Here is a 27,600-nt window from a genome sequence, read left to right as displayed (position 1 = left end):
AGCAAGAATTAACTTTTCAGAGACCTCAGTCTTTCATTATCTGAGTTTTTAAATCCTCTGAAACCCTTCTCTGGGGATGTTGTTGGGTTTCTGCTTCTCATTAAGGTAATGAAAATTCTTGAGCCTGTATTTAGAAATGAAAGGAGACTTCCATACCGGGCCAGAGTGAAAAGGTGCTAAAATCCGTGACTAGTGCTCATCCTGAATTTATGGAAAGGACAGAGCTTCTCTCAAACCACCTACACACAGCCTTTTATCAGAGCTTCAGTCGGAGGAGAGAGGCGCTTCCCTGCCGAGAGAGGTGCTTAGGGATAAAAGAGCTCTCGACCCAAAGGCTGCCCTGCTTTCATCTCTGCTCAGCGAGAAAACTCATGAAGTTCAAACTTCTCTTTCTCTATAAATTATCACATGAATTCGGCCACCGAGAGATCTCACAGAATGGGTAAGACAGGAGAGGACCGCAGTGGGTCGGACAGTGCGAGCTCCTGGCCCAGCAGGGTTATCCCGGAGCCAGGATCGTGTCCCGACGGCTCTGGAGCACCTCCGGCCAGGGAGGCTCCAAACCTCCAACCTGCTCCTGTGCGTGGCACCGGTGACGAGCGCTTCTCTAACACTTGGAGCTTGTCGGTGGCTGTTTCACGGATTGAATCAAACACCAAAGAACATTCTTTTTTAATAAAATACATATATATTCCGTATTTTGCAGCGCTCAGGGGACGCGGAGAGTCCTTGCTGCCCTAAGGGACACCGGGCGGTCCCTGCTTCCCTGAAGTCCCGTCAGGAGCACGGACAATCCCCGCTCCTCTCAGGGGACACGGGACAGTTCCCAATCCTCTCAGGGGACACGGGATTCCTGTGGGTCCCCTCAGGAACACGGACAATCCCGGCTCCTCCAAGGAACACGGGACACTCGCCGCTCCCCTCAGGGACGCGGGACAGACTGCCCTGCCCTCAGACCGCGCTGCCCTCAGGCCGCGCCGCCATGGCCGGCGCGTTGCTATGGCGCGGCCCCGCCCCGCCCCTCTCCGCGCGTCCCAACATGGCGGCGGCGGGCGGGGGCCGGCGGGCGCTGCTCCCGCTCCCGGTCCCGCTCCCGGTGCCGCTCCCGCTGCTGCTCCCGGTGCTGCTGGCGGCCGCCGCCACGGCGCGCCTGTACCGGCCCGGGCACGACCCGCTGACCGTGCTGACGGCCGGCTCCGTGCGGCCGGCGCTGCTCAACTCCTCGGCCGCCTGGGTGGTGCAGTTCTACAGCTCGTCCTGCGGCCACTGCATCGCCTTCGCGCCCACCTGGCGAGCGCTGGCGGGGGACGTCAAAGGTGAGGCTCGGAGCGGGTCACCGCACACGGCCCCGCCGGCCCGGCCGCTGGCCCGCGGCCCTTCGCGGCCTCCGAAGGGTGCAGGGCCGCGGCGGTGCCTGGCGGTGCCCCGGGGGGCGCTGGGCTGGGGGACCGCGGGGCCTCGGTCACTGTGTCACCGGCGGGCCACGGCACGTGTGCCCGGGGTGTGTGAGCATCGCCTCATTCCCTGCTCTGTAGGTGCTCTGGTGTGTGAGCATCACCTTCATCCCCTGCCCTGGTGTGTGAGCATCGCCTTCATCCCCTGCTCAGGTGCTGCCACACAGCCAAAATAGCACATGGGACAGAGCCAGGGGTGCATGGTGGAAGCACACCTCCAGATTAAAGGTTTTAAAAGAATCCAGCATAAACCATTACCTTGCACACACACAGCAGTGTGGTTTGCATGCAAGTGTCCCTGTGAACCTGAGGTTTGTTTACACAGAGCTCTTGAAGGCATGATGTTTATCTTTTAAATGTTTTATCAAGAGAGCAGCTTGTTTCAGAGGATAAGCAAAAAATACTGTGGTACTGGAGAGGCTGTGCACACATTGATTTATGTCTTGCAAATTCAGTGTGGTGTGGATGGGCTCAAAGGGGGAAAAGTACCACCAGAAAATAATACAAAAATCAAGCAAAGTGAGAACCAAGGTTTCAAATTTATCAATTAGTGACTTTAAAAGTAATGGTGGCATCTAGAGTTTATGCTCAGGGAGCTGCCTTGCTGTCTCTTAGCCTGCTCAGTTTTTTTGGCAGGTGCTGAAGAGTTTTATTCTATTTGTAGATGTAAGGAAACAAACAGGCCCCTGAGGTATCAATTAAAGTTCAGTACTTCTGCTGAGATCAGATTTGTAGGAAATGTTATGCTTAATATAGCAGTGTAAAAGGCTTTTAAACTACTCTTAATTCACATTTCACCCAGGAGATGTTTCCAGGATGGATTCAGCAGTTTTTAATGCACTCGTGGTTTCACTTTGAACTGAAGAGCTCTGGCCATTCTGTGACACTCTGAAAAGCATTAACAGCTCACAGGAAATGTAGGTGTGCATTTAGATCTCTGGAAATGGAAACCCACCCTAAAATAGGTGTATCACACACTGAGGAATTGTGATTGGTGAGCAAAGACTCAAAAGCAGAGAAACACAGAACTGTCATGGTTTTCAGAGCACTTCAGATACTCCTTACTTGCATGAAGGGTTTGTTTATAAACCAGTAACTTTCTTCTGTTTAATTTGCATAAGTTTATGTAACATTTTCTCTCCTGCTTTAATCTCCTCGTGGCCAAAATAATATTAGATCTTCTCCTTCTTTGAAGTAACAAGCAGGTCTTTGAGCACAGCAGTGGAGAGCATGAAGAGCCCAAACTGGCCAGAACTTGGGTCAAAATAAGACAGGGATTTAGGTAGGATTACAGCAGTGTGATGCCTTTGTAACTTGTAAAGACTTCCTAAAATACACATTTTCTTCCTCACCAGCAGATGTGGTAACTGCAGATGCTGTTATACACTTGTATCACTAAAATCAGTTAAAGGCCTCTCTCCTTTAATCCATTGAGCTTTTATGAAAACTTTCATTTACAAAGTGGATTTTGAATGCTTGTGGACATTGGCACAACCAGCAAATGCTGTTGGCTTTTGGTGTTGTTTGTCAGCCAAATATTTCCATTTTTAAGTTGGATGAATGGATTTTAGGAGACTGAGAACAGTCACACTTTTCATTGGTAGCTTCATCAAAGAAACCAAACCCAAAACATTTTTTCCACTTAATCTGTCTCAGCATTTCTTTCTCAAAGATATTTACTCATCTGCTAGGATATTAAAGGATTTCCTTGAGGATGCAGAACTCCTAGATCACTGGGGTTATGTTTGCTGATTTGGTGTCCAAACAAAATCCAATTAAATTGGTGCAACAGCTTTGTCCAAAAAAGGCCTGTGCTAATAGACCTAATTTTAATTTTGTTTCTCATTTGTTAAATCTTGGCAATACTACCATTGCAGCCTTCACAGCAGAACATAATCCTCCTGAAAAATAGGATCAGTGCTTGCTTTTGTGTAATTTATGTTTTTATTTTGATACTCCCTCTCAGAACAGGCTTTAAGCTCAGTCAGTGCTGCTGCTTTCCTAATCACACATTTCATTTTATTACAGCAGTGGCCAAAGTGGCCATTAGAGTTAATTATCCTTTTTCTATCTAAAAGATGATTAAGATGATATATACAGGCTGGAATTATGTGTAGTGACAAACCCTTGGAAATCTCACATAGGACAACCTGTGAATTGTACACAGAATCAATTCTCAGTTCTCCAATCCTCAGAATTTGGAGTAACTGTCCAAATTTAGGTTTTGTTTCAAATCCATAATAAAAATTTCCTGCTAGAATCTGTTCTTTGAACACATTTGGTGGGGAGCTGCAGTCACCTTGTTCAGGAAGCAGCCAAGTGTCAAAACAGGCAAGTCTCAAGTAGCTGTGAGAGAGAGGTGCCTGTGATCAGCATTTTACCCCCCTGACTGAAACTTCCTGATGGAAAACAGCCAGGTTTATGGGAAGGAAGTGAATTCCTTGCAATTCTCTGGTCAATGCTTTGTGCCATTCCTCACGTGGGAGGTTTGACCCACCTGCAGGATTCCAGTTTGTCCAACACAGCCCTGACATTCCCTGGAGCTTGTTTAGCATGAACAGAGATTGTGCTGGTTAATGCATCCCTCATCTGCCTCTTTCCCTTCGCTTGTGAGTCAGTATTTCAAACCCACCAATGCTAATTTCAAATTAATCAGCGTTTTGTAAAAAGCCAGCAGTAACTCCAGGGTGTCAGCTGTGCACTCCAGCAGCTCTGGCACCCCTTGGAAAGCAGAAGCTCCGTTTTCCAGCAGCAGGAATGTTAAGCAGCACATCCCAGCTGGTGCTCTTTAACCCGGGTGTTTGGCTGGGGTGGGGCTGCTTTGTTGTGTGGGGTTATTTGCATTGAGTTCAGAGAGCTCCCATTCATGGCCAGGAGGAGGATCCAGACAGGTGGAAAAAAGAGGAGGAGTGGTGAAAGTTGAATGGAGGAGATAACCAGAAGCCAAACTTTGCTTTTGTGTTTTGCATTTTATTTGATGAAATGGGCTGTTGTGTTGCTTTGTGCTGCTGTGAATGGGTGCCCATCTGCTCTCCTGGTGCCCGCTCAGCTCTTGGCACGTTCAGCACAAACCTCTCCATCAGCTGCCCTGGCCTCCTCCAAACACAAGGAAAGGTCAAGCTAAATTTCACAGACCAGACCTGCCCATCAGCTCTTGAACTTGATGAAGCTTTCATGCTCTTTGCTATAAAAGCAGGTTTGATTTTAGTGCTTTTTAAGTTTTATTGGGAATTGTGGGGGACCTTCAAATTCTGCCCACGGCTGGTTTGATTTAACTTTGCTTCAAAAAGCAGCTGTCCAAGGATTCTCTTGGAGTGGTTCTTCCTTGAAGTGATTGCTGCAGCAGAAGCTGGCTCAAAAAGATAAATTCCCAGCAAAAAGAGAAGGAAAAAGCTGTAAGTTAGTTGAAAGCTTTTATTGAAGTTATATAAGCATATTTATGGAAATCCTTGAATTCTCGTGGTTATTGCTATAAAGGAAAGTCAGAGTGATGCTCAAACTCAACTATTGAACACTCTGCTTAAAACTCAGGTATTTTGGGGGTATAACTAATGTATTTCTGAACAGTACTGCCAGATAAATGCAGGTTTCAGCACACACTGCATGAGCTGGGGTTGTGTGTAATTCTGAGCCCTCTCAGAAAACTGAAAGTTGGAGAAAAAGCAGCTTGTTAAAAAAGCTCTAATACAAGGTGCATCAAATTTATGGGTTTGTAATTGACAGCCATGTGGATGAGTAACTGTTGGATGAATTTTATTCAGTTATACACATTCTGCATGCTCTATTTTGTGAGCACAGCTAATGGGAAAAAGCTGAGGAATTCAATCCAGCTCCTTGCAAGTGTTGGATTGGCCCTGATTTCATCACCCCTGGAACTGCTGCGTTGTGTGCTGGGATTCCTCTGCTTCAGGTGCATGGAAAACACTGATGCAGCCAAGAAAAACAGGGAGGTTTTAGTTATTTTAAAAATCAGTAGATTGTGTTACACCAGGGGATGGAAATGAATGGCAAATGAGAATCGACCCAGGGCTGGGTTTTTATGCCGCTGGAATCTCTGAGTCCTGCTGCTGGTTTCCATGGGAAGCAAGGTAATTCATCAGCTGGGATCCGTGGTCACTCCTGCTGAAAATTGAAAGATATCTTTGTTTGCAGACTGGGAATCTGCAATTCGAGTTGGAGTGCTGGACTGTGGGGAAGAAGGGAACTATGAGACGTGCAAGGAATATGGGATTCGCTACTACCCAACCCTGAGGGTAAGTGCAGAACATCCTGCCTTGGGCAATCCTGCATGTTTTCTGCTAATTAAACTGGGTAACTCATTGTTGTGTAGCTGGAGTTTTGCTTTGCTGAGAAAACTGCAGAGTTGATAAAAGATTAATTTGAGGGGTTTTTGCTGAATGCAAGAGCTGATGCAGCTGTTTTGAGCAGTATTTCAGTTCTGAATCTGAAAAATTCTTATTGAAAGAAGATATCATTCTGTAAAGTATCATGCTATCACATCTATATAACCCCTAATTTCAATAGATTTATTAGATAATAAACATTTCTATAAATATTTTCCAAATTCAGCTGTTACAGGATTATTAATAATGTTTTTAGTTTTGGTGTGTGGAAGTAAAGGGGACACATTGAAATTGCCTTGTGAAAACAGCTGATTGCATGACCAATTAAAAATTTACCCTTGATAGATCCTTCACTATTTTTGTGATTAGTTTCATAATATTTTTCATAATAAAATGCTTAAATTGCCTTTTAAAGAGGATGCCACATTAGCCAACATCTGCCATTGTTCATTTTTATACAATTTTTACCTTCTAGTCAGTCTGTATTAATCACATTATTAAGTATGAGCAGAATGTGATGGATGGAGAGAGTTGAATAAACTGTTTGTGATGACAGGAGAGGGAACAGGAGACATTTCAATGTAGGATCTGTGATTTTTTTACCTTGATAGTAAAACCAATTTTTTTTTCTTTTACTCTCCAAAGTTTTAGGTGTAAATTGTGATATCCTCTTTATTAAACACTGAATCTTTTCCATGTTATTTTTTTTGTAGCAGAAGGCAGCCAAGCTCCCTTAGATCTCCTGTTTAACCACTGGAGGGAGTTGGAAAATGTGAATAGTGTTCCACGTGCACACACAGCTGGTAGCAGAGATTTGGTGATCAGTTCATTTGTGTTTGGGTTAAAGTTTGCAGTGCAGGATCAATACACACCATTGAATTATGCATGAAGGGATTTTTCCTCTTGCCCTCAAATAGGTGAGAAGCAGCTCTTTGGAACTTATAGGCTAAGAGGGAAACTGTCTCCTGAGCAGATAAATAAAAATGTTTTGTAGTTACAGCTGTAAAAGTAAAAATTCTTTAAAGCCATTTTTATTCCTAAACTGGGCTTTTTTGTCTGATACAGTGACTTTTCTTTTCTCCCACACAGTACTTCAAAGCATTTACAAAGCAATTCACAACTGGAGAAAATTACCAAGGTAAGAACATTTTACTGTGAGAAATTCCCAGAGCAGTTTTCCTGTCAGCCAGAGCTGTGTCACACAACAAGCAAAATCCTGTCAGTTCCTTTGGGCAGGGGTGGGGTGGACATTAAATAGCCCTTTAAACAGAATATTCCAAGTATTCTAGGAAGTGTCAATCAGAATTTTAGGCAGGGAAAACATTTCTCCAAGAAACTTAGGAATTACATTTCCTATTTTTTTTTTAATGTAGCTCTTCATTTCCACAAATGCCTTGTTAATTTTTTTAATCCCTTTTTTCCCACCACCCTCCTCATCAGCACGAGATCCAATTTGCTCAATGCTGACTTTTGATCCCTCAGCCCTTTTCCAGGCATCCTGAGTTGCACTGGGAGAGCCCCTATTCAGATGGTGACTCCCTGAAAATAGGCTTAGCCCAGGGTTTGTCAGGATCACAGCTTGAGGTGGTTTGTCTGGGACAAAAGTGATGTTGTCCTTTTCCATGGATGAACATTTAAAAGGCCAGAGGTCAGAGGAGAGACCACCTGCACCATTAACCCTTCCTGTACAAGGGAAACTTACTTTTACCTCTTGGGCATTTATTTTCTGCTTTTTTTTTCTGTTCTTTTAAAGCAAATAAAATATTCTCACACTTCAGTTATTTCCTCCTCTTGTTCCATGGCTTTGTGGCCTCTCCATTTGGTAGGAATGATACACTTTGGCAGGTTTTAATTTGTGGTTATTATCCTGCTGAAGTTGCCCACAGCAACTGCTGTGAAAATGTTCACATTGAGAATCAAGCATTGTTTGAAGAGAAAATCAGCAAGGCAGGCAGATGGATACATTTGGAAAAGTCTTGAGGTTTTCATATTTTTAGGATGGGATGACAGCTTTTAAATATGAACCCACAGCAACATTAAAAATGAAATCCTACAACCAAGTCCTTTTCTTCATCCAAATAATATGCTGAGTTTTAAGTCTGAATTTAAAGCAAAAACCTGACCCAGAAAGGCATGCACAACAAACCTTCATGTGAGTCATTTTTCCCCAGTTTTCTGAAGGGTTATGTGTGATTTTTTGGAACTGTTCTCATTTCATTAAAATGAAATCCTACAACCAAGTCCTTTTCTTCATCCAAATAATATGCTGAGTTTTCAGTCTGAATTTAAAGCAAAAACCTGACCCAGAAAAGCATGCACAACAAACCTTCCTGTGAGTCATTTTTCCCCAGTTTTCTGAAGGGTTATGTGTGATTTTTTGGAACTGTTCTCATTTCATTAAAATGAAATCCTACAACCAAGTCCTTTTCTTCATCCCAATAATATGCTGAGTTTTAAGTCTGAATTTAAAGCAAAAACCTGACCCAGAAAAGCATGCACAACAAACCTTCCTGTGAGTCATTTTTCCCCAGTTTTCTGAAGGGTTGTGTGTGGTTTTTTGGAACTGTTCTCAGCAGGAGGAGATCGAGAGCTGCAGACCCTTCGTCAGATGATGATCGACTTCCTGCAGAACCATTCCCAGGAGCTGAGGCCTCCTGCTTGCCCACCACTGGATCCAGTGTTGTAAGTTCCTTGGTATCAAATGTAGCTGCTCTCTGTTCACTCAGTTTATTAAATAAACTGTAGAAGATTAAAAATATTTTTAAAGTTTTTTTTTTTTAATAATACCAGTTGTGCTGTGAGATTGTAAAAGAAAATTCCATGGTAACAGTGGGTGTATTGAATTCTGTGCTAAATTGCTTTTCTTTTCCTCAAAGGTCCAGTGATCTCCCATCTCTTTTTGACAAGAGCAGCCACCACTACACAGCCATTGTGTTTGAGAGCAACAGCTCCTACGTGGGCCGAGAGGTAACGTGGGACCTGTGAGGGACAGAGTGGCTGTGCATGGATGTCACCAGAAACCAACTGGATTTGAGCTTTTTTAGCCAAACAACAACTCCCTGAGTGCAGCACTAGAGCAGGGCCACACATGTTTGGAGGATCACTAAACCCAGGGATTTTATAGGGCTGGGGTGTTCACTCACACAGAGGAACTTGCTGACAAAATAATGGGATGTCATGTTCTTATTTTAGTAGAAGATTAATTTATCAATTTCGTTCTCAGCACAATTTTCTTTCAAGAATTTGAAAGATCACAACAAAAATATTGCCAGATTACATTATTGTTTTGTTACTACTAGAGAACCATTTTTAGTACTCATTTTTCTGGACAACTGTTTGTAATAATCTAAATAACATTATTGTTTTGTTACTACTAGAGAACCATTTTTAGTACTCATTTTTCTGGACAACTGTTTGTAATAATCTAAACTCTCTAGTTCCCTTTCTTCACATATAAATTTGGGGAAATTAAGATGCTAGCATAAAATTATTTACCCAGTTCAGAAACACAGAGGAAGTGGAAGTCTTCAGGCTTTGCTTTCCAATAAAATATTTGATTTTCTATCATTTCTGTTGTTAGCTCAGACAACTGTTATTTTTCTCTTCCTGCTAAGATCTAGGATAAATGAAGAAAAAAATTTGCATAATCACCCAAGCATAATCTGTGTGGAAACATCCAGTGTCTGCAAAATGTTTCTGGTTAGATTTGATGCTGAGGTGGCCCAGTGTCATGAGTGGAGGAGGTTGTGCTGCCAGGAGTGGGAATCACTTTGGGATCAGGCTGATTCCAGCCATTTGTTCTCTGGGAGCTGCTCTGGTGGTGCAAGTGGGCATTACTGAAGAAATGGGAAGGTTATAAAGTTCCTCAGCTTTTTATCACATTGTTTTTATTATCTACAGTTAGAGGGGAAGACAGAGCCATTTGGTTAACACAAATTGGAGTCTGCTTTCAGGATAAAAAAAAAATGTTTGTTAGTGTTTGTAGTATTTGAGCTTTATAGAATAGTTCAGTGAAACAGAAAATGGCATTGTTTTCATGTTTACAACACAAGACAAAATGGACAAACCTTCCCATGCTGCTGAAGAAAAGGAGGCCATGTGTCATCACTGATGGAAGGAAAGAGGAAAAGACCAGAACAGACCAAGAAAAAATAAAACTAAAAAAAGAAAATAGGAGTAATAATTTCTAGAGAAGAGTAAATCTTCTTTAAGTGAAATTGTTTGTGTGCACGGAGCAGCCACAGCTGCACTTCCTGCAAACAGCTCAGTGATGCCCTTAAAGGATGATGCACTTCTCCTGTTTATGTGTTTGTCCTGCAAGATTGGCTATTCCTTGAACAATTTATAATTCATGGCACCCTCTCATTCCCAGGTCATCTTAGACCTGATCCAGTACGAAAACATCGTGGTGAGGAGAGCCCTGAATTTTGATAAACCTTTCCTGGAGAAACTGGGGATCACCTCAGTCCCCTCTTGCTACCTGATACAGCCCAATGGCAGCCATGGATTAATTAACAAGTAAGTAATTATCTGTCAGTGGGTTATGGGGATGTTCACTTAACTTATAAAAATGTCAGGATTTGATGTCCTGACACCTCATCAATGCATTATACTGCCTGAACTTGTGTGTTCTTTATATTATCAATAAAAGACCTAATACTGCTTTAACTTATCACTGTTTCCTATTTATAGCTTCAATTTATTACTGTGAAGTTCTGAAATTAAAAAAAAAAATCTTTGGAATAAAAGTGGAAAAAATAAATGAAGCATCAAAATTCTTAAGAAAACCCATTTGTATAACATGAACTGACATTTGGTTAAACAGTATTTGTTCTTATTTTGAACAGATTTTCACACTCCTTATCCAAGTGATTTGTTATTCATAAATTGAACATTATTTCTTTTCACTTTGTATCAAAACAGGCCATGCTGCACTAGGACTGTAAAACATAAACCAAAGTGAATATTTTATTTTATAAATACAGTTATTTGCTTTGAGCATTCACTTAATCTGAGATTACAATTATCTCTCTTTGTCCATTTGCAGTTTGAAGCCCCTACGATCTTTCTTTTCTTCATATTTAAAGTCACTGCCAGGTGTAAGGAAAAAACTCCTCCTGCCTCTGCAGCTGCCTGCTCCAGAAAACAAAGAGAGCACAGAAATCAAGGTGTGGAAAGAGTTTGATAAGTAAGTGATGCCCTTGATTTTTATAAATCTGGTTATTAAAAATTACCTGCAGCTTTTTCCTGCCACATGGGAAGCTGTGCTATAATATATTATAAAATCCTAGAGCAGTTCCATATTTTACTTCATTTCACTCCATTCAGTTCAGCTGTGAGCAGCTTTTCAAACAATTCCCAGGTGAAATTACTGAGGTATTTTGGGTTTAGCAGCAAATGTCTGCACTGCTCTGGAAGGAATGTTTTTTTACCAGAAGTGTTGTGAAATATTCAATTGCCTTGAAAATACCAAGGACTTATTGCCCACTACCTGAAAGAAGTGAGCAGTGTCCCTGAAAAAATTCATAATATAAATTATGAGTTAAAATACCAAGCTGCAACATTTCTGTAGGAGATTCTGTGTGTGCAGTAGTGAAACAGTGCCCACTGGAAAGGGCTTGTCAAATGCAAGTATAATAGAAAATACTAAAGTCACTGTAAAAGATGTTTATCACCCCAAATCCCCTGAGGTTTATCTTCACCCTCTTACCCTCTTTGAGAGAAGGATGCAAAGCCTGTGCAGAGAGATAATCCCTCAGCATCTTTAGATGGAAAAGATGTGGGGCTGAGTGCTTTAATATAATACTTATTTTCCTTTCATGGACACTATTAGTGTCATCTTCTTTCAGTGACTATTAGAAAATACTTTATGTGGAACATTCAGTTTGCAAAACAACTTAGTTAAATTGAGCTGCTTTCCAGCAAGGCAAAATCTTGTTGGCATGAGTTTCCACTCCAAGTATCTTCTAAATAGGATCCTTTTGGAGAACCTCCTGCATTCATGTGGATGTCTCTTTATTTAAGAAACTTGAAGCAGAATTTTGCTGGTTTTTAGAACTTCAGTGAGTACTTTATTAATTAAGGAGATAAATTCAGAATTAGTCTGTGGCTTAAATTAAATTATAATTGTAGTATATATGATTATAGATGATTCTGTCTTTTAATAAGTGCTTTCCTGCATGTTATTTAGGAGGTGGGAGCAGCCAGTTTTTTCAATGTTTGTTGTTTAATTCTGATTTTTTAGCAACAGCAGTGCTGCTGAACTTTTACAAGTAGTGTGAATTTGCTGAACTTCTGTTTGTTCACACTGCCTGAAAAGCATTGAAAGCTGGGGCTGTGTGCCTGCTGCATTTGTACTTTGTAAAGCAGGTGTAGTTATGAAGATATTTGGCTGTGAGAAGGAACTTGGAAAATGTTTTATTTGCTTTACATGGTTTGCTGGTGCCTGTCAGAACTCTTGTCTTTAGAGCTGCTGTGTTTCAGCTGGGAGGTGAAGGACCTGCAGTAAAACTGCTGCATTTGGGAGAGGATTTCTAATTCAGCCCTTCCCAACATTTCCATTTCCATTCAGTCCTTTCCATTTCCAGTCTTGTTTGCACCCCTGCCCTGTGTGGGATCCCCTGTTGTCCAGGGCATGTCCTGTTCCTGTTTGTGGTCAGCCCAGCAGAGAAGCTGTAATTTCCTTCCACCAGGGCTGTAATTTCATTACAAGGTAAAGCTGGCAGGGAGACAAAAAGTTCAGTCAAATATAAAAAACAACTTTCTCATGTGTGGCTGTGCCTCAATTTTCCAAACTCTGCTTGTGCCACCGAGGCTGGGCAGGACTGCAGTCACTCAGGGGGGGCTTTAATGACATTTCTGCCATTATTTTACCTGACATTTCTGCCATTATTTTAGCTGGTGAGGGTGAGGGAAGGGCTGCAGGGTTATTGATGTGTTGCAGGTCCAGGCTGTACATGGCTGACCTTGAGTCAGGATTGCATTTCCTGCTGCGGGTGGAGCTGGCCACGCACAAGGCGCTCGAGGGAGCTGAGCTGAAAACCTTCAAGGACTTTGTCACCATCTCTGCCAAGGTAGGCACTTCTGGGCTCTGATTGTTTGTGGAGATGAAGTGACTCCAGCAGAAAATTTATTGTGGGGCATAAGTCTGTCAGAATGTCTGAGTGTGTGCATCCTCAGTAGCTTCAAACACAGTCTGGTGGGTTTATTTAAAAGCTATTTTTGAGGTATTGTTTGCTGTTCTGACATACTTACGGGGTTCAAATGCAATTTAATTTCACCTTAGGGGGCTCAAAATTAAATAAAGCTTAAGTAGTCTGCAGCATATTGAACAAACACTGTAAATATAGTCCATTTATCAGATTTTCTGGATAAGTGGCTATTGTTGCTCAGTGGGATTAAACCAACCTTTGTTTTTCCTTCTTGACTTTTGAATTTCATTAATGCATACTTGGCAAATGCTGTTCTATTTAGAGATGTTAGTAGCTTCTGTCTGAATTTTGAATATAATTGAGGTGCTGATTTTGATTAAATAGGTATTCAAAAATAACTGAGCTATTGAATATAATTATTTAAAAATTTAAAATGCTTATGTGTTACATTTGCATGAAAAGAAAACACATAAAATATAGCGTGATAAATTGAAAAAAATTAAAATCATTTTGCTTTACAATGCCAGCTTCCTGAAATGACCAATACATCTTTATTTTTACTCTGTTTTTATTTTTAACAAGTGAATCAATAACTCTTAATAATAATGCATATGTGAACCATTTCCAAATATCTGGGTTTATCTGAGAATCAGACAGTTCCTTACTCAGCCAGCTCCCCCCTGCAGCCCTCAGAGGTCAGAAATCTGCAGCTGGCCTCATTTCTTTAAGAAAGTGTGTGGTAATCTTTCCATCATATTATCCCCAGAGCATCCTCTGCTCTTGCCCATGGCCAGCTGATGTCATTTGATTCCCTGGCTGTTGTGATAAATGGGGAATATTCTCTTTTAGGTGTCTGTCCCACCAGGGGTTGCTATCCTTTATTTGCATTTATTTTTCAGTCATGTAACACTTTTCTCACTTCTCTCATTCATATTTTCAGCTGTTTCTGTTAGAAAATTTTTATATTCTTCTCCTCTTTATAGTGATGGTCAATCCAAAGGCACAGAAATCTCTTGCTGGGGAATTTTCATGACTGAAATTCTGCTCCCTCTGGAAGGGTCCTAAAGAATGGCAGATACTTGACTTCATTCTGTAATAATTCCAACCCTCATCAAAGCCAAATAGCATTTCTGCTGTAAAATAAAGGCCTTACCACTGATTTTCAGTTCCTCACACTCATCTGCCAGGCTGTGGCTCTGTGAGTTCTGAGTTAAGGAACTCCTCATTCCAGATCACTTTGGAAATCACTGTTACACAGGAAAGGAAAATGTTCTTTTGATAACAACTCCTAAACTCACAGAAATCTGACTAAAAAGAACTAATTTTTGTGATTGATCCTCCAGAAATCAGAGGGATTTCAGCCTCTCTGTTGCACTGAGGTGTTTTGTTCTGTTTTGAGCAACATTCTGAACTGAATTACCTTAATGTGAAATCCTAAATAATGTCAAGTTGTTTTGTAGCATTCCTGCCCGCTAAGAATTTTAAAATTTTAAAAAATTTTAACATTTTGCACAAAAAACTTGTTGAATTTTGTAAGCAAAAGCTGGTGTGAGATGGCTTTTTACTGCAAGCAGAACAATTAATTTGCTCATCAGAGACCAAAATGAAGCATTTCACAGACAACAAAACCACTTGGATAAAACCAAAACCTCCTTGCTAATGAGATTTGTGCTTGAAAATGTTTTCTTCTTTGTCTTTTTGATTTTTCTCAGCTTTTTCCTGGCCGTCAGCCTGTGGTGAAGTTGTTGGAGACCTTGCAGGAGTGGCTGGTGAGCCTTCCATTAGACAAAATCCCTTATGATGCTATCCTGGATCTGGTCAACAACAAAATGCGGGTAAGCTGTTCCCAGTGCCAGCATCAAACAGGGCATTAGGACAGGATAAGATTCTCTCTCAATCTAAGACATCATTTACTGCTGCTCCCCCACTCATAATGGAGTTATAAGAAGGTTAAAATGAAAATAAAGTGAAATCGTTAGCAGAAAAAAAAAACAAACAACCAACCAACCCACATCCACACAAAGAAATGGAAATGAGAGAATTGAAACATCCAATCCTGGCTGAGTTTTATAGTGAGCAAGCAATACTTGTTCCCTAATGTCATCCCCAGGGATGCAGGAATCCCAGAGGATGTTTCTGATTCACTGTGCCTGCTGTCAGCAGGATTCTCTTGAAGGTCAGAGTTTAAGTGATGGGAAATTTTCCCACTGAAATGTTCATTATTCCTGAAGAGTTCCCCCAAATACTCTCTAATTTCCCTGCTGGAATCTCATCCCACTTTGGCAAAACTCTGTCACAGGGTTGTCTTTGCACAGAACTTCACAATTTCTTCCCTATTTCTGTCTGAAATTTGAAAGCCTCCTGTGCATTTTAGGAAGAGAAAAGTCTCAGAAATTGAAATCTTGCACTGAGTTTCAGGTGCAATGAATAAGGAGTGGGTTTGTCCCAAGAAGAAATAATATGGAATTTTACAGCCAGTTAAGGCTTTACACTGTAAATCATGTAAACTTTGTGCAGTAATAGGGAATTTTGGATGTGCCCAGGGGAGTTCTGTCAGTGTACAAGAATTTTTAAAAAACACAACACACAAAAACAAAAATCTTCCCAGGTTAAACTACTCTGTGTGCTCTGTCAGGCTGATTTTAGTAGGTGTGATGTCAATGATTAACAATTTGTATCTTGTCCCAAAGGGATGAGTCTCATGATGATGCTTCAGAGTGTCTCACACATGAGGATTTTTGTTTGCCTGAAGCATGAACTGATTAACAAGTGCACAAAGTCATTTCTTGTTCTTTACCCTCAATGGTACCACACTCAGTACATTTATGCCCCAGAGCAGCACACACCTTAAATAAATCTTTTTTTTTTTGCAGATTTCTGGGATATTTCTGCCCAGGAAAGTGCAGTGGGTTGGCTGCCAGGGCAGCAGAGCAGAGCTGAGGGGCTACAGCTGCTCCCTCTGGAAGCTGTTCCACACCCTCACTGTCCAGGCTGCACTGAGGCCAAAAGCTTTGCTGAACACAGGTGAGCAGCAAATATTCCTTGGTGTGTAAATCCTCACTGGATTTACAGGCTGCACCAGCAGGGGTCAGAGCTTGGCTGCAGCAGGAAGGTTTGGAATGTGCTAAATGTGGCCCTAAAGCTGGGAGTAATAACACAGAAAAAGGGAAAAAAAAATGAATAAGAGAATTTCAAGCAAAAAAAAATATTGAGCTCCCTGAAAAGGGATGAAAATGATTCAGATTAACTAAGGTTGCACTGAGAATGAAATTTGAGGAAAATGAGGTTTTACCATCCAGTTCAGTAGCTATAAAAGATGTTCAGCCATTAGCTGATCCTTCTGTAATGTTATTTATTAAATACAGCATGTTGCAACTTTTTGGTTTAGTTTTTTTCCAGCTGAATGTACCTGTCATTAATCCCTGCAGTGATTTACTACTTTGCCAGCACTCTGTAAAATTGCTCATTTTTAGACTTGCAGCATCTTGTGAAGCTGAGTGTTAATATTCTGGTGATGATTCCTGTTTATAAAATCTATTCTCCTCACCCAATGAAAATAGAATCACCAATGCTAAAATTTGGGTTTTATTTTTGCCAGGACAGTGCTTTGTTTGTTTACAGTTCTATTTATTTTTCATTTAAAGCCTTTTGAATGTCTTTTCTAAGGAATATAGGAATTCTACATGGACATCATAAAACTCAGAAATGTTCAATTTGCCAGTTGTTGATTGTATGTTAAAAAGGATTTTATTATTTCACATTTTACATCCATACATTTGTCCAGCATTATTTGCATCAGAGTGAAAATCCTTCAAATCTGAATAATTGTCCTGCAGAACAGGCTTTTTTTGATAGCAAATCATTCTGTTGTTGATTTTTATTTCTGTTTTTGTTTGTTTTTCATGGGGCAGTAGATTGAATTTCTTCAATGTAGTGCAGTGAGTTTGAGAGGTTTGTGCTGGGTGATTTTGAGCTGTCCAGCAGGATCCTGCATAACTTAAATTTCCCCTTTTTAGTCCCAAAGTGTTCTGATTAAATCTATTAATCCTTAATATTTAACAACACAAAACTGCCCCTCAAATTTTATGTTTCAGGCATGAGCCTGAAGTTAAAAATACATTGTAGGACCTGAGAACTCTTTGGCACAGTTAACCCTGGCTGTAAATCGGGCCAGATATGTGATGATCACTTCTTATGGTGAAAGAATTGGGTCAGTCTGAGACTGTGGGATTATGTCTTGGGAGGTTTTCCTCTCCTTATTGCTTGTTTAAATCCCATCTACTAAAAAGCATGATGTACTCCCTAATCCTTCCCACCACAGGTAGGGTTTTATGCTTCTTGTCCACTTTAAAGATTAGGGTTACCCTGAATTGCAGTAGTTTGGGAGGGAAGAGAAAAGGAGGATTACACAATGATACATGGCAGATGTTAATAGAAGATTCATCTGGGGGGGCTGATAAAAGAAAAACAACCAAAAATGAGCCATTTTGCAATTGTTTGCTTTCTGAAGCAGATGGGTTTGTCCTGATCGTCCCCTCTGCTCGAGGGCCTGGCACTCTGGGTGAACTCCTGTGCCTTTCTGGATAAAATGATTTTATTGGGTTCTGGTTGAGACATTTTAATGCTGAGTGGGGAAATCTGAACCTGGGAGTAGCAGGAGGGAACTCAGGACAGAGCTGCTCACAGCCAAGGGGGTGTAAAATCATTGTGGAAATCATTTCCTGAGCTCCCTTCATTGCAAGAAATGTGGTTTTAGGTAACAAGATGGCTTGGTGTGAATAAGACAGGCTTGTGGATTTTATAATAAATTATCTAGCATTTTTAAATCTAGTGCTGAATTTCCCCACAAAATTAATTTTCAAGGGTGTACCATTACTCAGGAGAACAGATGAAATTCAATTTGTGTATGAATCTCGTTTCTCTACAGAGATAATTTTCTGATTGTGTTTATTGTTTTTCCTAAATACATATTTCAACATAAATGGTAAAACTGTTCTGCCTGAAATTCGTTTTAACTTCCAAAATAATTTTCCAGCCTTTCTTTTAATGCAGTAATTTAATCTGCTTTAATCTCATAGCTTTTATTTATACAGGTCTGTTCAATCACAGATATTGAATGGCTGAGGAGAAATCAGGTTTTTTTTAGGATTTCTTTTGGGCTTTAAAGAAGAATCTCTTTTTGTGTTTAAGAATATCCTGTTGTTGTTCTAAATAAAGGTGTTGATGACAATCTTTATATATTTCCCATATCTATAGCAGATGAGTGCTCTGATAGTTTGAGCAGTTTTGTTGATTTTTTTCCCAAGAAAACAAAGCAATAGTAAATTACTCGTGGTGTTCAGCAGCAGGAGTCTGTAATTTGATCAATCTGCACCATAAAATGTGTTTAATTTGACAAGTGTGTGCTCGTGGTAACACACAGGACATTTTTAAATACATTTTGACATAATTTACTGGGGCAATTAAGCATGAATCAGAAATTCTGTGTGACAGAGATGAAACCATTAGGATTTCAACAAATTATATCAGGTTTTCAAGGCACTTAGAGATGTGAGGAGCTACCTGCTGACACAAGAAAGGCCACAAAGTTCCCAACCTGTGCAGGCCTCGTCTTCCTGCTGAATTCATTATTTTTTGCATTATCTTTAGTGTGGAAATGTGAATGTTTTAAAAAGAACCACGTGTTTGTGTTTATTTTAGCAGGAATTCCTGATTTATTCTCCCAAGTGTTGCTCAGCAGCTGCTCTGTGCATTCAGAGCCTGCCAAAAAAGCCATGGAATTAATAATTCTAATGAGATTGTGGAGCTCTCTGATTCCTCAGAATTGAGTAACAAACAGCCCTTGTGCAGGACTCACAGAGGGGCTTTGACTCTTGATTTTTCAGGAGCAAAGTCACCATAACTTCATTGCCTGGCCATGAATATGGAGCTGAATGCATAATATAAACATTTATATTAAATTTACATATTTGGCAAGAGCTTGGAGAAAATCTCCAATTCCACAGGAGTTGTGGCATACAGAAAGTGTGAATTTTGTATATTTTAGCAATTTCACAGTGTTCTCTGATAAAATTAATGTCTGGTTTTCATTAACTAAGTTTAGTTTTCCTTTGAAATTTTAAGATACTCTGAAAGGAGAAATTTTGCTGTGGAGACCACTTGGCTTTTATTTGGTTGTGGTGCTCAGGGTGTACACACTGAATGTGTGTAGGTGTTGGTACAAACAGCCACTTTAAATAGCAAAAGTGATTTATTTCAGCTCAGGTGTCAATTCTGTGGAACAAGAATGGAGCAAATTTTCCTTTCCTTCTCCCCCCTTCACTTCCCTGCTGCTGGAGCTGTTTCTGTCCCTTGTCTTGCAGGCCTGGAGGACAACCCCCAGATTGTGCTGCAGGTGATGAGGAGATACATCCAGCACTTCTTTGGCTGCAAGGCTTGTGCTCAGCACTTTGAGGAGATGGCCAAAGAATCCATGGATTCTGTGAAAAGCTTGGACCAGGCAGTTCTGTGGCTCTGGGAGAAGCACAACGTGGTCAACAACAGGCTGGCAGGTAGGGGAGAGGAAGTGCTGAGGATGAAAAACAGCATTTTCAAAACTGCTTTCTTCTGAGATTCCACCTGTTGCTTGGTGAGGCTTTTTCCAAATCAAAGGAGCAATTCAGCTGCTTAGCAGTGGATAAAAAATAATTGCATTTCTTTCTGTACCAGTTTGGGGTTAAAACCTGCCCTTGGTTTGGTTTGGAAAATGATGGCAATTGAACAAAAGGCTTGGAGCCTCAATTCTTGGCAGATCAGCAGCTGAATAAAATAAAATTACTGTATAAAGCAAACCTGTGCCCCCTCCAGATCCCTGTGTTTTCAGTTGGAAGTGCTGTTAAAATACTGGTTGTGTTTAATCCATTCTGTTATGGAGGTATCAAGTAACTAAAGCACTAAAGAAAATTGGTTTCTCTTTGCACTAAATCCCTGTCTGCTGTTATGGATCTGGGTAATGCAGCATTAGTTACAATTTCAATATGCTACATTGTGTTCATATTATGCTCCTGCTGCATTCCCAAGATTTATGAAGAATTAAATACTGCTGTGAGTACAAACAGTTTGCCTCCTTTCTCTGAGCAGAAAAAAGGTAAATAATAAGAGATGAAATAAAAACATCCTCTGATTTTGGTTCCTATAACAGGCAACTCCTGTGGACTTGGAGTTGCCAAGTGGTGGAGCAATGCACTTATTTAGAACATTAAGGTATTGGAAAACTCACATGGATATTGATTTAGGTGATGCAGCAGCCAGCTAAAATACCCTTTTAGTAAGAACTATAAACACACTGGAATAAATAATAATGTTAAATTATGCTTTTTCAGTTTGCTAAAATTTCTCTGTGGGACAGTGATGTATTTTCACCCTTAAAAGCTGCATCTGTATTTGTGGTGCTGAGTGAGAATTGATGTTTGGTCAATGGAAACACCTTGGGGTGGGGGTCAGGAGGTGCCTGGATATGGCTCTGCCCTATTGAATTATTCCCTGTTCCTGTGGAATGCACAGGATTTACAGCGTGTCCCTTTTTGGCAGGAAAACACAAAGTACAGGGAGCTTTCTGTTTGTAACCTTGCTGTAACACATTTTATTTCTGTATTTTTTTATTGTAACAAATTGATTGCTGAGTGATCTTTAAGATAAAAAAAGCCAATTATAAATATCAAGGAGACAAATATTTTTAAATGTCTTTTGAATCCCTATTTTACCCAAAATCATGGGGAAGTTTCCTGCTTTTAAAAAAGAATACAAATAATAAAATGAGAATAAAATGCAAAATTATTATTTCTAAAATATTTAAAATGCTAGTGTACTAATCAGGTTAGTAAATTATGAGTTTTATCAGCTGGAGATTTTTGTCTAAAAATTATCTCCATTCCCATTTTAAAATATTGTTTTTTAGAGCAAAGTGTGAGACCAGCTGCAGTGTTCAGCTCAGAAACGTGGCCAGAGCTGCGAGCATCTGAAATGTTAAAATCAGATCTGATTCAAGACAGTGTTACATATGTAAAAACTTGGTTTTTAGCTGAAAAATCCATCTTAAACATGAAGATGGCTTTTAAAATACTGATATTTGTTCTGGTAATGATGCAGAGCTGTGGAAAAGCAGGCTTGGGATGGAAAGGTTCACAACACAGAAACATGAAAATATCTGAGTGTCTGGCCTTGGAGCTGCTCTTGCAAACCAGGCAGAAAACAGGGATTAAGGAGTGAAAAGAGCAGTTTGTTTTGCACCATAATTCAGGTTAACCCTGCAGGGCCCAGACTGTTGAGAGTTTCTGCCTTCTAAAAGCAGCAATTGCAGGATTTGGGCTTGGGATTGAAATGCTGCAGCTTTTACTGTGAGAAAAGGGAAATAATTGTGAGTTAGTGTTTGTATTTTGAAATGTTTGGGGTCAGAAACGATGAGAAAAGTTCCAAATTTGTGATTGTCTTTGTTTAATTCAGTTATTGTGCTGTGGCTTTTTATTCCAACCTCACTGGAAGTGGAAAGCACTCCCTGGGCTGAGGGTGCAGCTTTCCTTCTTCATCCCTCCTGACTTCTTTCCATTTCTGTTTTTCTCCTCCCCATTAGGTGACTTGACTGAAGATCCAAAATTCCCCAAAGTTCAGTGGCCAACTCCAGACATTTGTCCTGCATGCCATGAAGAAATCAAAGGGCTGCACAGCTGGAATGAGGAGCAAGTCCTGCAATTCCTCAAGTCCCACTACAGCAGCGAGAATCTCCTCTATCAATACACCCAGAGCCAGGCTGAGCCCAGTGACAACGAGCAGGGAGACACGAGGGAGCTGAAAGACAAAACCCTGCAGAAGAACTCGGGGGGAAATGGAGAAAAGCAGCTCCAGGAGAAGGAGAACCCAGGAGATTCAGGCTCCAAGGGCTCGGAGAAGGCAGCGGGGAATCCTGGAGCTGTCCAAGGTAGCGGCAAAGGCGCAGCTGCATCCGTGAGCCTCAAAGGCACCAGGCAGGCTGTGTCCTTCCTAGGGATTGGATTTTCCAACCTAGACATGAGTCTGTGTGTCATCCTCTATGTGGCATCATCCTTGTTTCTGATGATCATGTACTTTTTTTTCCGGGTGAGGTCCAAGCGCTGGAAAGTGAAGTCTCACCGCTCCTCGGTGTAGGAGCTCGCGCTGTTCGTGGCTCTTGGGTCCCAGACACAGCTTTAATATTGATGATCAGGGATTTTATATGCAGTATTCCTTGGGTCACACCCCTTTCTTCCTGAGGCATTTCCCAGGTGTGGAGCTGGCCTTGAGATCCCCAGGCTTTGCCCAGGGCCGCGTCCATGTCCTCGCACGGGAGCGTTGCATTCGGCAGTTGAGGTTTTTCCATGACTTCCCACCAACATCCTTTACTCATTTCCAGAGTAAACATTGCATTATGCAATCCACTGTGCCTGCTGGAGAAGGAAATTGGATATTGTTTTGTGTATTTTCAAGTCAGGTGTTATGTTTTGTTTTAATTCCATCCAGAGCTGATTTCGCCTCCCGAGTGCTGAGCAGTTCCTCTGGGTGGTACCTTGAGCCTCACTGGGAGAAGCAGGAATTCTGATGATTATTTTCAGGAAACAACGAGTTCTCTTCTGATTAAATCAATTCTAAAGCTCTGTGACTTTCTGAAATACTATTTACATATTTAAAGTAGGAAGCATTTCATGTTCAAATCATTCATCCATTCTCTGGTGCATTCCAGCCAAGGATATGTGTGTGCCATCACTAGGATGAGAGTTTTGGGGCACAATTAGCAGTCTGATTCTGATTGCTAAGTAATTATGGTGTTTTCCAGGTGGAAACCAATCCTGATGAACTCTAGGAAAGGAAAACAATGTTTTTAGTGAAGGACAGCAAGGTTTGTGTTACTGTGGCAGAACAGGTTGGAAAATCTACAAATACTGAGTTTGTTCTGATGAATTTCTCCATCACAAGAGAGCAATTAACACTTCCCTTGGTATTTCCACCCAGAGCTGCCCTGTTCTGGGATGTCCAGTTCCCTCTAGAGCTCAGTGTGGGGTACTTGGAGCAGCAGTGAGAAGAAATCATGGAAACATTACAAAATCATCCTTGGGAGTAGGAGTTGCTGTGATCCTGGCTGGGGGGGATAATTCACGTCCTGGATAGTGAAGTTTATAATCCTATCCAATGTAATTGAGCATGTTCTGGTTATCCATTACCTAATCTTTAGTTAATCCTAATAGGTTTTGGCCTCAATGTTTTCTCGTGGCAGTGAGTTCTCCAGATTAATTATGTTATATAAAAAGGCTTTTCCTTTCAATTCTACATTTGCAACTTTTAATTTAATTGAATGTTTGCTGGCTCCTCTGTTACACGAGAAGGACTAAGGGGTCCCTGGCCAATTCCCTGCATTTGTACCACTGCTGTGTCCTCCTCTGATTTCCCTCAGAACCCCCAGCATAGAAAGTTTGAAGCCTGGCAACAAAAAAGCACAGAAACCCCAGAGGGTTATTTTCTCATAATCAAACATTGGCTGTTCACAAAATTGAGTATTTCTGATGTGTCTCTGCAGCATCCAGCTGGAATGACAAAGATTCCCTGTCCCTTGTAGCTGAAGTTTATCACAGTAACACCTGGGGCTGCTGTGAATGTGTCAGAGGAAGAAATCTCAGTTCCCATGACCCTGCCAGTCCTGCAGAGGGGCTGAGTCTGTGTCCTGAGGACCCTCAGAATTCCAGAGTTCTGGCAGGAGGAACCATCCTGGTTCTTTCCTCTTTAGGAATTTACGACTGCCATCCTTAGAGCAGCTGGGTTTGGGTACTCAGATATTAAAGTTGGAGGGGAGACGACCCACCTTGCATTGGTCAGCCATCGACTCCACTTTATTGATCAATCAGGCACTTTTTATAACAGTGTTAATCAAGTTCATGCATATTGCAAAATCTGAGCTCACAATAGGTCAGAGATAACACACCAACTCCTCCTTATGTTTCCAATACCAAGATTTGGGTTCTCAAAATTATTCTTGCTTTCCCAAAACAGCCAAAGATAGAACATCCACTTGTTATGAGAAAGCTGCCTGAGAACTCTGATGTGCAAGGCTCTCAAAGCCTTCATGTTTGTCACTTTTACCTGTAATTAAAAATAACCTGAGAACCTCTGCTGTTCACAGAAACAGGCTGTGAGAATCTGCTCCTCACAGCTGCCTTCTAGGCCATCTCTGAAAAAATCTCCAACACTCAGACACCCTGTGAGCACAGAGGTGATGCTGAGCCCGTGGGGAAGGGGCTCCAGGCTCATCAGGGCCCTTGGTTTGGGCTGGAGCCCAGTGAGAGATCCCAGGGATCTCATTCAGAGGAAAACCTGGAGATTCCACACTGACTTTGGAAAATCAGGTAACCTTGGGGTATTCTCAGCCCACCAGCAAGGACCCTGAGCTTTAAAAGAAAACCCAAACACCAGGAAAACCTAACCCAGCACAGCAATGTTGGATCTGGAAAACTGGGCCAGTTAATTCCTGCTGTCAGTGTTGCACATTCTCAAGTTGAAATTCAGCCACTGGTGGTTTAGAATTCCAATACACACACCTGGTTTCATAAGCTGTGACTCATTCTGCTCATTTTTGTCAGCACATGAAAGCAAAAGGCCTTGGGGCTTTGTAGGGATGATTTTGCCATTAAAAACCAGCAAGTGTGGGTTTGGAATAAAGTTTGGGAGGAATAGAGTTTGGAATAAAGTTGAACTTCCACATTGCTGTGACCCTGCTGCAAACACAACAAAATGAACCAATACTCAAACTTCAGTGGCTTTTTTTGTCTCTTCAGAGTATGAAAGTATGAAATTAATGAAATTAGGATATTGCTTGTCCATGTTGGTGCTCCAGCTCTTGCCAGTGAATCAGCCAAGGCCTTCACTTCAGTGTCCTCATCTGGGAAGATTTTCTTGATTTTTGAATTCACTTGAGTAAATCTTGGGTTTGTTTTCTGTCTTTGTAATGACAAATTTTACCATTTTATGTCTCTGTACCAATACAGTCTGTGCTGGGGGATTGGTGCTGCCAGGAAAGTGTTTCTGGTTTAAAAATTGCCTCCAAGCCCCACATCCTCAACCTTGGAGTGTTTATTTGTGTGTGTTGTCCTGCAGTGCCACTTCCCTGTGGGAATTGTGCTGTGCTGGGGCGCTCCCTTGGCCCTTTGTAATTCATCATTTCTTTGCTCTCAGGATGTTTTCAAATAGGAAATATTGAAATAAAAGGAGTAGAATGTGCCAGGAGAGACAAAAGCTGCAAGTGCTAAAGAAACCTGATGAAGTGATTTGTGAGAATTCCTAATTTTCTGTTTCCAGCAGTGCATCCACCCTGCTGTTCCTGCGCAGAACAAAGGTCCCAGGTGTGGTGTTGCACATGAGGTGTTGAAAATAGTGACAATACCATTTCAGTAATTTAAATGTTCTATTTATTTGAAGTCAATAACTTGACATCTTCAAGTCTGTTCTGGTTGGGTTGGATTTTTATTGTCTCATTCCTCTCTTGGAAGGAAAAGTGACTGTTTTGTACTAAATTGTAAATTAATGTGCTTGTTTAAAATAAACGGCAAACGTTTGGGCAAAGTGGATGCGTTTGTGCTTTTTATCTGTGTCTGCAAATTATTTTGAGCTGAGCTCTATTGCCAGGACAGCTCCTGAGCATGTCCATGATAAACCAGATCCATCCTCCTGGGAAGGTGTGTTTTTAAGCCAAGACTTCTCAGGAGCTGCTGGGGAATCTGAACAAGGGAAGAGAAAATAAACCAGGAAGAAATAAATGTTTGAGTGGGTTGGTTTTTATTAATGGTTGGGTTTTTTTTTTAATTAATGGCAGAAGCCCAAGTGAGGAAGGCCATGGGCAGGAGGGTACAGGAGGGTGTGCAGGGGGAGATCAGCACAAGAGCTTCTGTGGGGTCCTGAGTGGGACACAGCCCCTGGTGGGACACAGCCCCTGATCTCTGTCCTGAGTGGGACACAGCCCCTGATCTCTGAGTGGGACACAGCTCCTGATCTCTGTTCTGAGTGGGACACAGCTCCTGGTGGGACACAGCCCCTGCTCTCTGTCCTGAGTGGGACACAGCCCCTGGTGGGACACAGCCCCTGATCTCTGTCCTGAGTGGGACACAGCCCCTGGTGGGACACAGCCCCTGATCTCTGTCCTGGGTGGGACACAGCCCCTGATCTCTGTCCTGGTGGGTCACAGCCCCTGGTGGGACACAGCTCCTGATCTCTGAGTGGGACACAGCCCCTGATCTCTGTCCTGAGTGGGACACAGCCCCTGATGGGACACAGCTCCTGATCTCTGAGTGGGACACAGCCCCTGCTCTCTGTCCTGAGTGGGACACAGCCCCTGGTGGGACACAGCCCCTGGTGGGACACAGCCCCTGGTGGGACACAGCCCCTGATCTCTGTCCTGCTGGGTCACAGCCCCTGCCCTCCCTCCTGCCCGGCCACGGCTGCCCCACCCCTGCCCCGGCACGGCCCCACACGGGTTTGCTAAAAGTGCTTCCTTAGAGGCTCAGACTAAAAATCCACTTGAAAACCGAGCTTAAAAGGGACCGTGTGGGCCATCACTGTCCCCAGAAGATGTTGATGGCCCTGGGGAGGGCCAGGTGCTGGTGCCAGCCGGTGTCACTGCTCATGGTACCGGTCCCACTCGGGCAGGACCCGGACCCCAACCCCCGCCTGGAGTTCCTGGGTGCTTCATTTGGGGACCCAGTCCTGGTCCCCAGAGTGTCCCCCTGCATTTCCCAGCCTGGCAGGGCTGAGCTGTCCCGCAGAGTGGAGCCTGTCCCGGCCAGAGGAACCATCCCGGGGACAGCCCCGACCCGGCCCCGCAGGACCCGGAGCAGGGAGGGTGGTCCGGGCCGGTGCCTCGGGGTCCGGAGCTCGCCGGGGGCTCCACGGCCGCCCCCAGGAGCGGGCGAAAGTCCCGGTGCCGCCGTCGGCAGGAGCATATGTGAGTTTGGAGGCTCCCGCCCCTAAGCTGCTTTTATTAATTTGTAATCCCCTGCGAGCAGGAGGTAAAGGGATTCGGGGGATTAACGGGCTCACAGTAACAACCACAATTATCAGCTCCGGCTGCCTGCGGCAAGCGGTGCGCACAGGCACGGGGCTCTGCCCGGACAAACACGGCCCCGGGAGCGCACCGGGAGCGCACCGGGAGCTCCGCATACCCGGGAACGCGACAGAAATTGGGACAGAGCGCAGGCACAGGCTCCGGGCACGGGCACCCCACATCCCACACTTCACACCCCACACCTGTGGGTACGGTCAGACCCCGGCCCGGCCCCCCGCGCTCCCGCACAGCCCCGGGGCCGCCGCGCTCACAAAAACCCCGCACACACAACTCCGTCCGTGTCCGCCCCGTCTACAATTAGCGCAATTAACCTCCTGCGGCCGCCGCACGCCGCTGCCCGCGGCTCAGGCACTCGCTACCGCTCCGCGTTCGTTAATTAATTAGCGGCGGGGAAAAAGCCCTCCCGCTGCCCGAGGGCGGCGTCGGGGGAGCCCCGCACGGCGGGGACAAACGAAATCCGGGCTCGGGGGCGGCCGGCGGGCAGCGGGGCCCTGGTGGAGGCTCCCCCCGACGGCGGCTCCCCCGAGCCCCTCCGTGAGGGCTCCCGGGGCCGCTCTGCG

The 27,600-nt window shown here is 42.8% G+C and overlaps 1 protein-coding gene across 3 annotated transcripts; it reads left to right on the top strand.

Annotated features, from left to right (window-relative positions):
• The first annotated feature begins 982 nt into the window (after positions 1 to 982).
• QSOX2 (quiescin sulfhydryl oxidase 2) lies at positions 983 to 25,550 on the top strand. Of its 3 annotated transcripts, none has more exons than XM_064727768.1 (12): positions 983 to 1,316; positions 5,607 to 5,707; positions 6,887 to 6,935; positions 8,371 to 8,479; positions 8,674 to 8,764; positions 10,170 to 10,315; positions 10,845 to 10,985; positions 12,741 to 12,870; positions 14,661 to 14,783; positions 15,822 to 15,972; positions 19,311 to 19,499; positions 21,557 to 25,550. In XM_064727768.1, the coding sequence occupies exons 1-12, from the start codon at positions 983 to 985 to the stop codon at positions 22,105 to 22,107; spliced, it is 2,115 nt and encodes a 704-aa protein (XP_064583838.1). In that variant the 3' UTR covers positions 22,108 to 25,550. The 3 variants fall into 3 exon arrangements, with proteins under 3 accessions (XP_064583838.1, XP_064583840.1, XP_064583839.1); XM_064727770.1 differs by lacking the exon at positions 983 to 1,316 and adding an exon at positions 4,490 to 4,650 and having other exon boundaries at positions 8,374 to 8,479; XM_064727769.1 differs by lacking the exon at positions 983 to 1,316 and adding an exon at positions 4,490 to 4,650.
• The last annotated feature ends 2,050 nt before the right edge of the window (positions 25,551 to 27,600 follow it).

Source organism: Zonotrichia leucophrys, chromosome 17 (assembly GCF_028769735.1).
Source record: "Zonotrichia leucophrys gambelii isolate GWCS_2022_RI chromosome 17, RI_Zleu_2.0, whole genome shotgun sequence".
NCBI lineage: Eukaryota > Metazoa > Chordata > Aves > Passeriformes > Passerellidae > Zonotrichia > Zonotrichia leucophrys.
The sequence above is the reverse complement of the archived record's forward strand: the minus strand, read 5'-3'. Positions and strand labels throughout refer to the sequence as shown.

Excerpts from the sequence above, each read along its gene's own strand:
- QSOX2 (XM_064727768.1), top strand. The coding sequence starts at position 983 with ATGGCCGGCGCGTTGCTATGGCGCGGCCCCGCCCCGCCCCTCTCCGCG. Across the intron at positions 8,765-10,169 it reads GCTCCTACGTGGGCCGAGAG|GTCATCTTAGACCTGATCCA; the intron begins GTAACGTGGGAC and ends TCTCATTCCCAG. Across the intron at positions 19,500-21,556 it reads GGTCAACAACAGGCTGGCAG|GTGACTTGACTGAAGATCCA; the intron begins GTAGGGGAGAGG and ends CCTCCCCATTAG.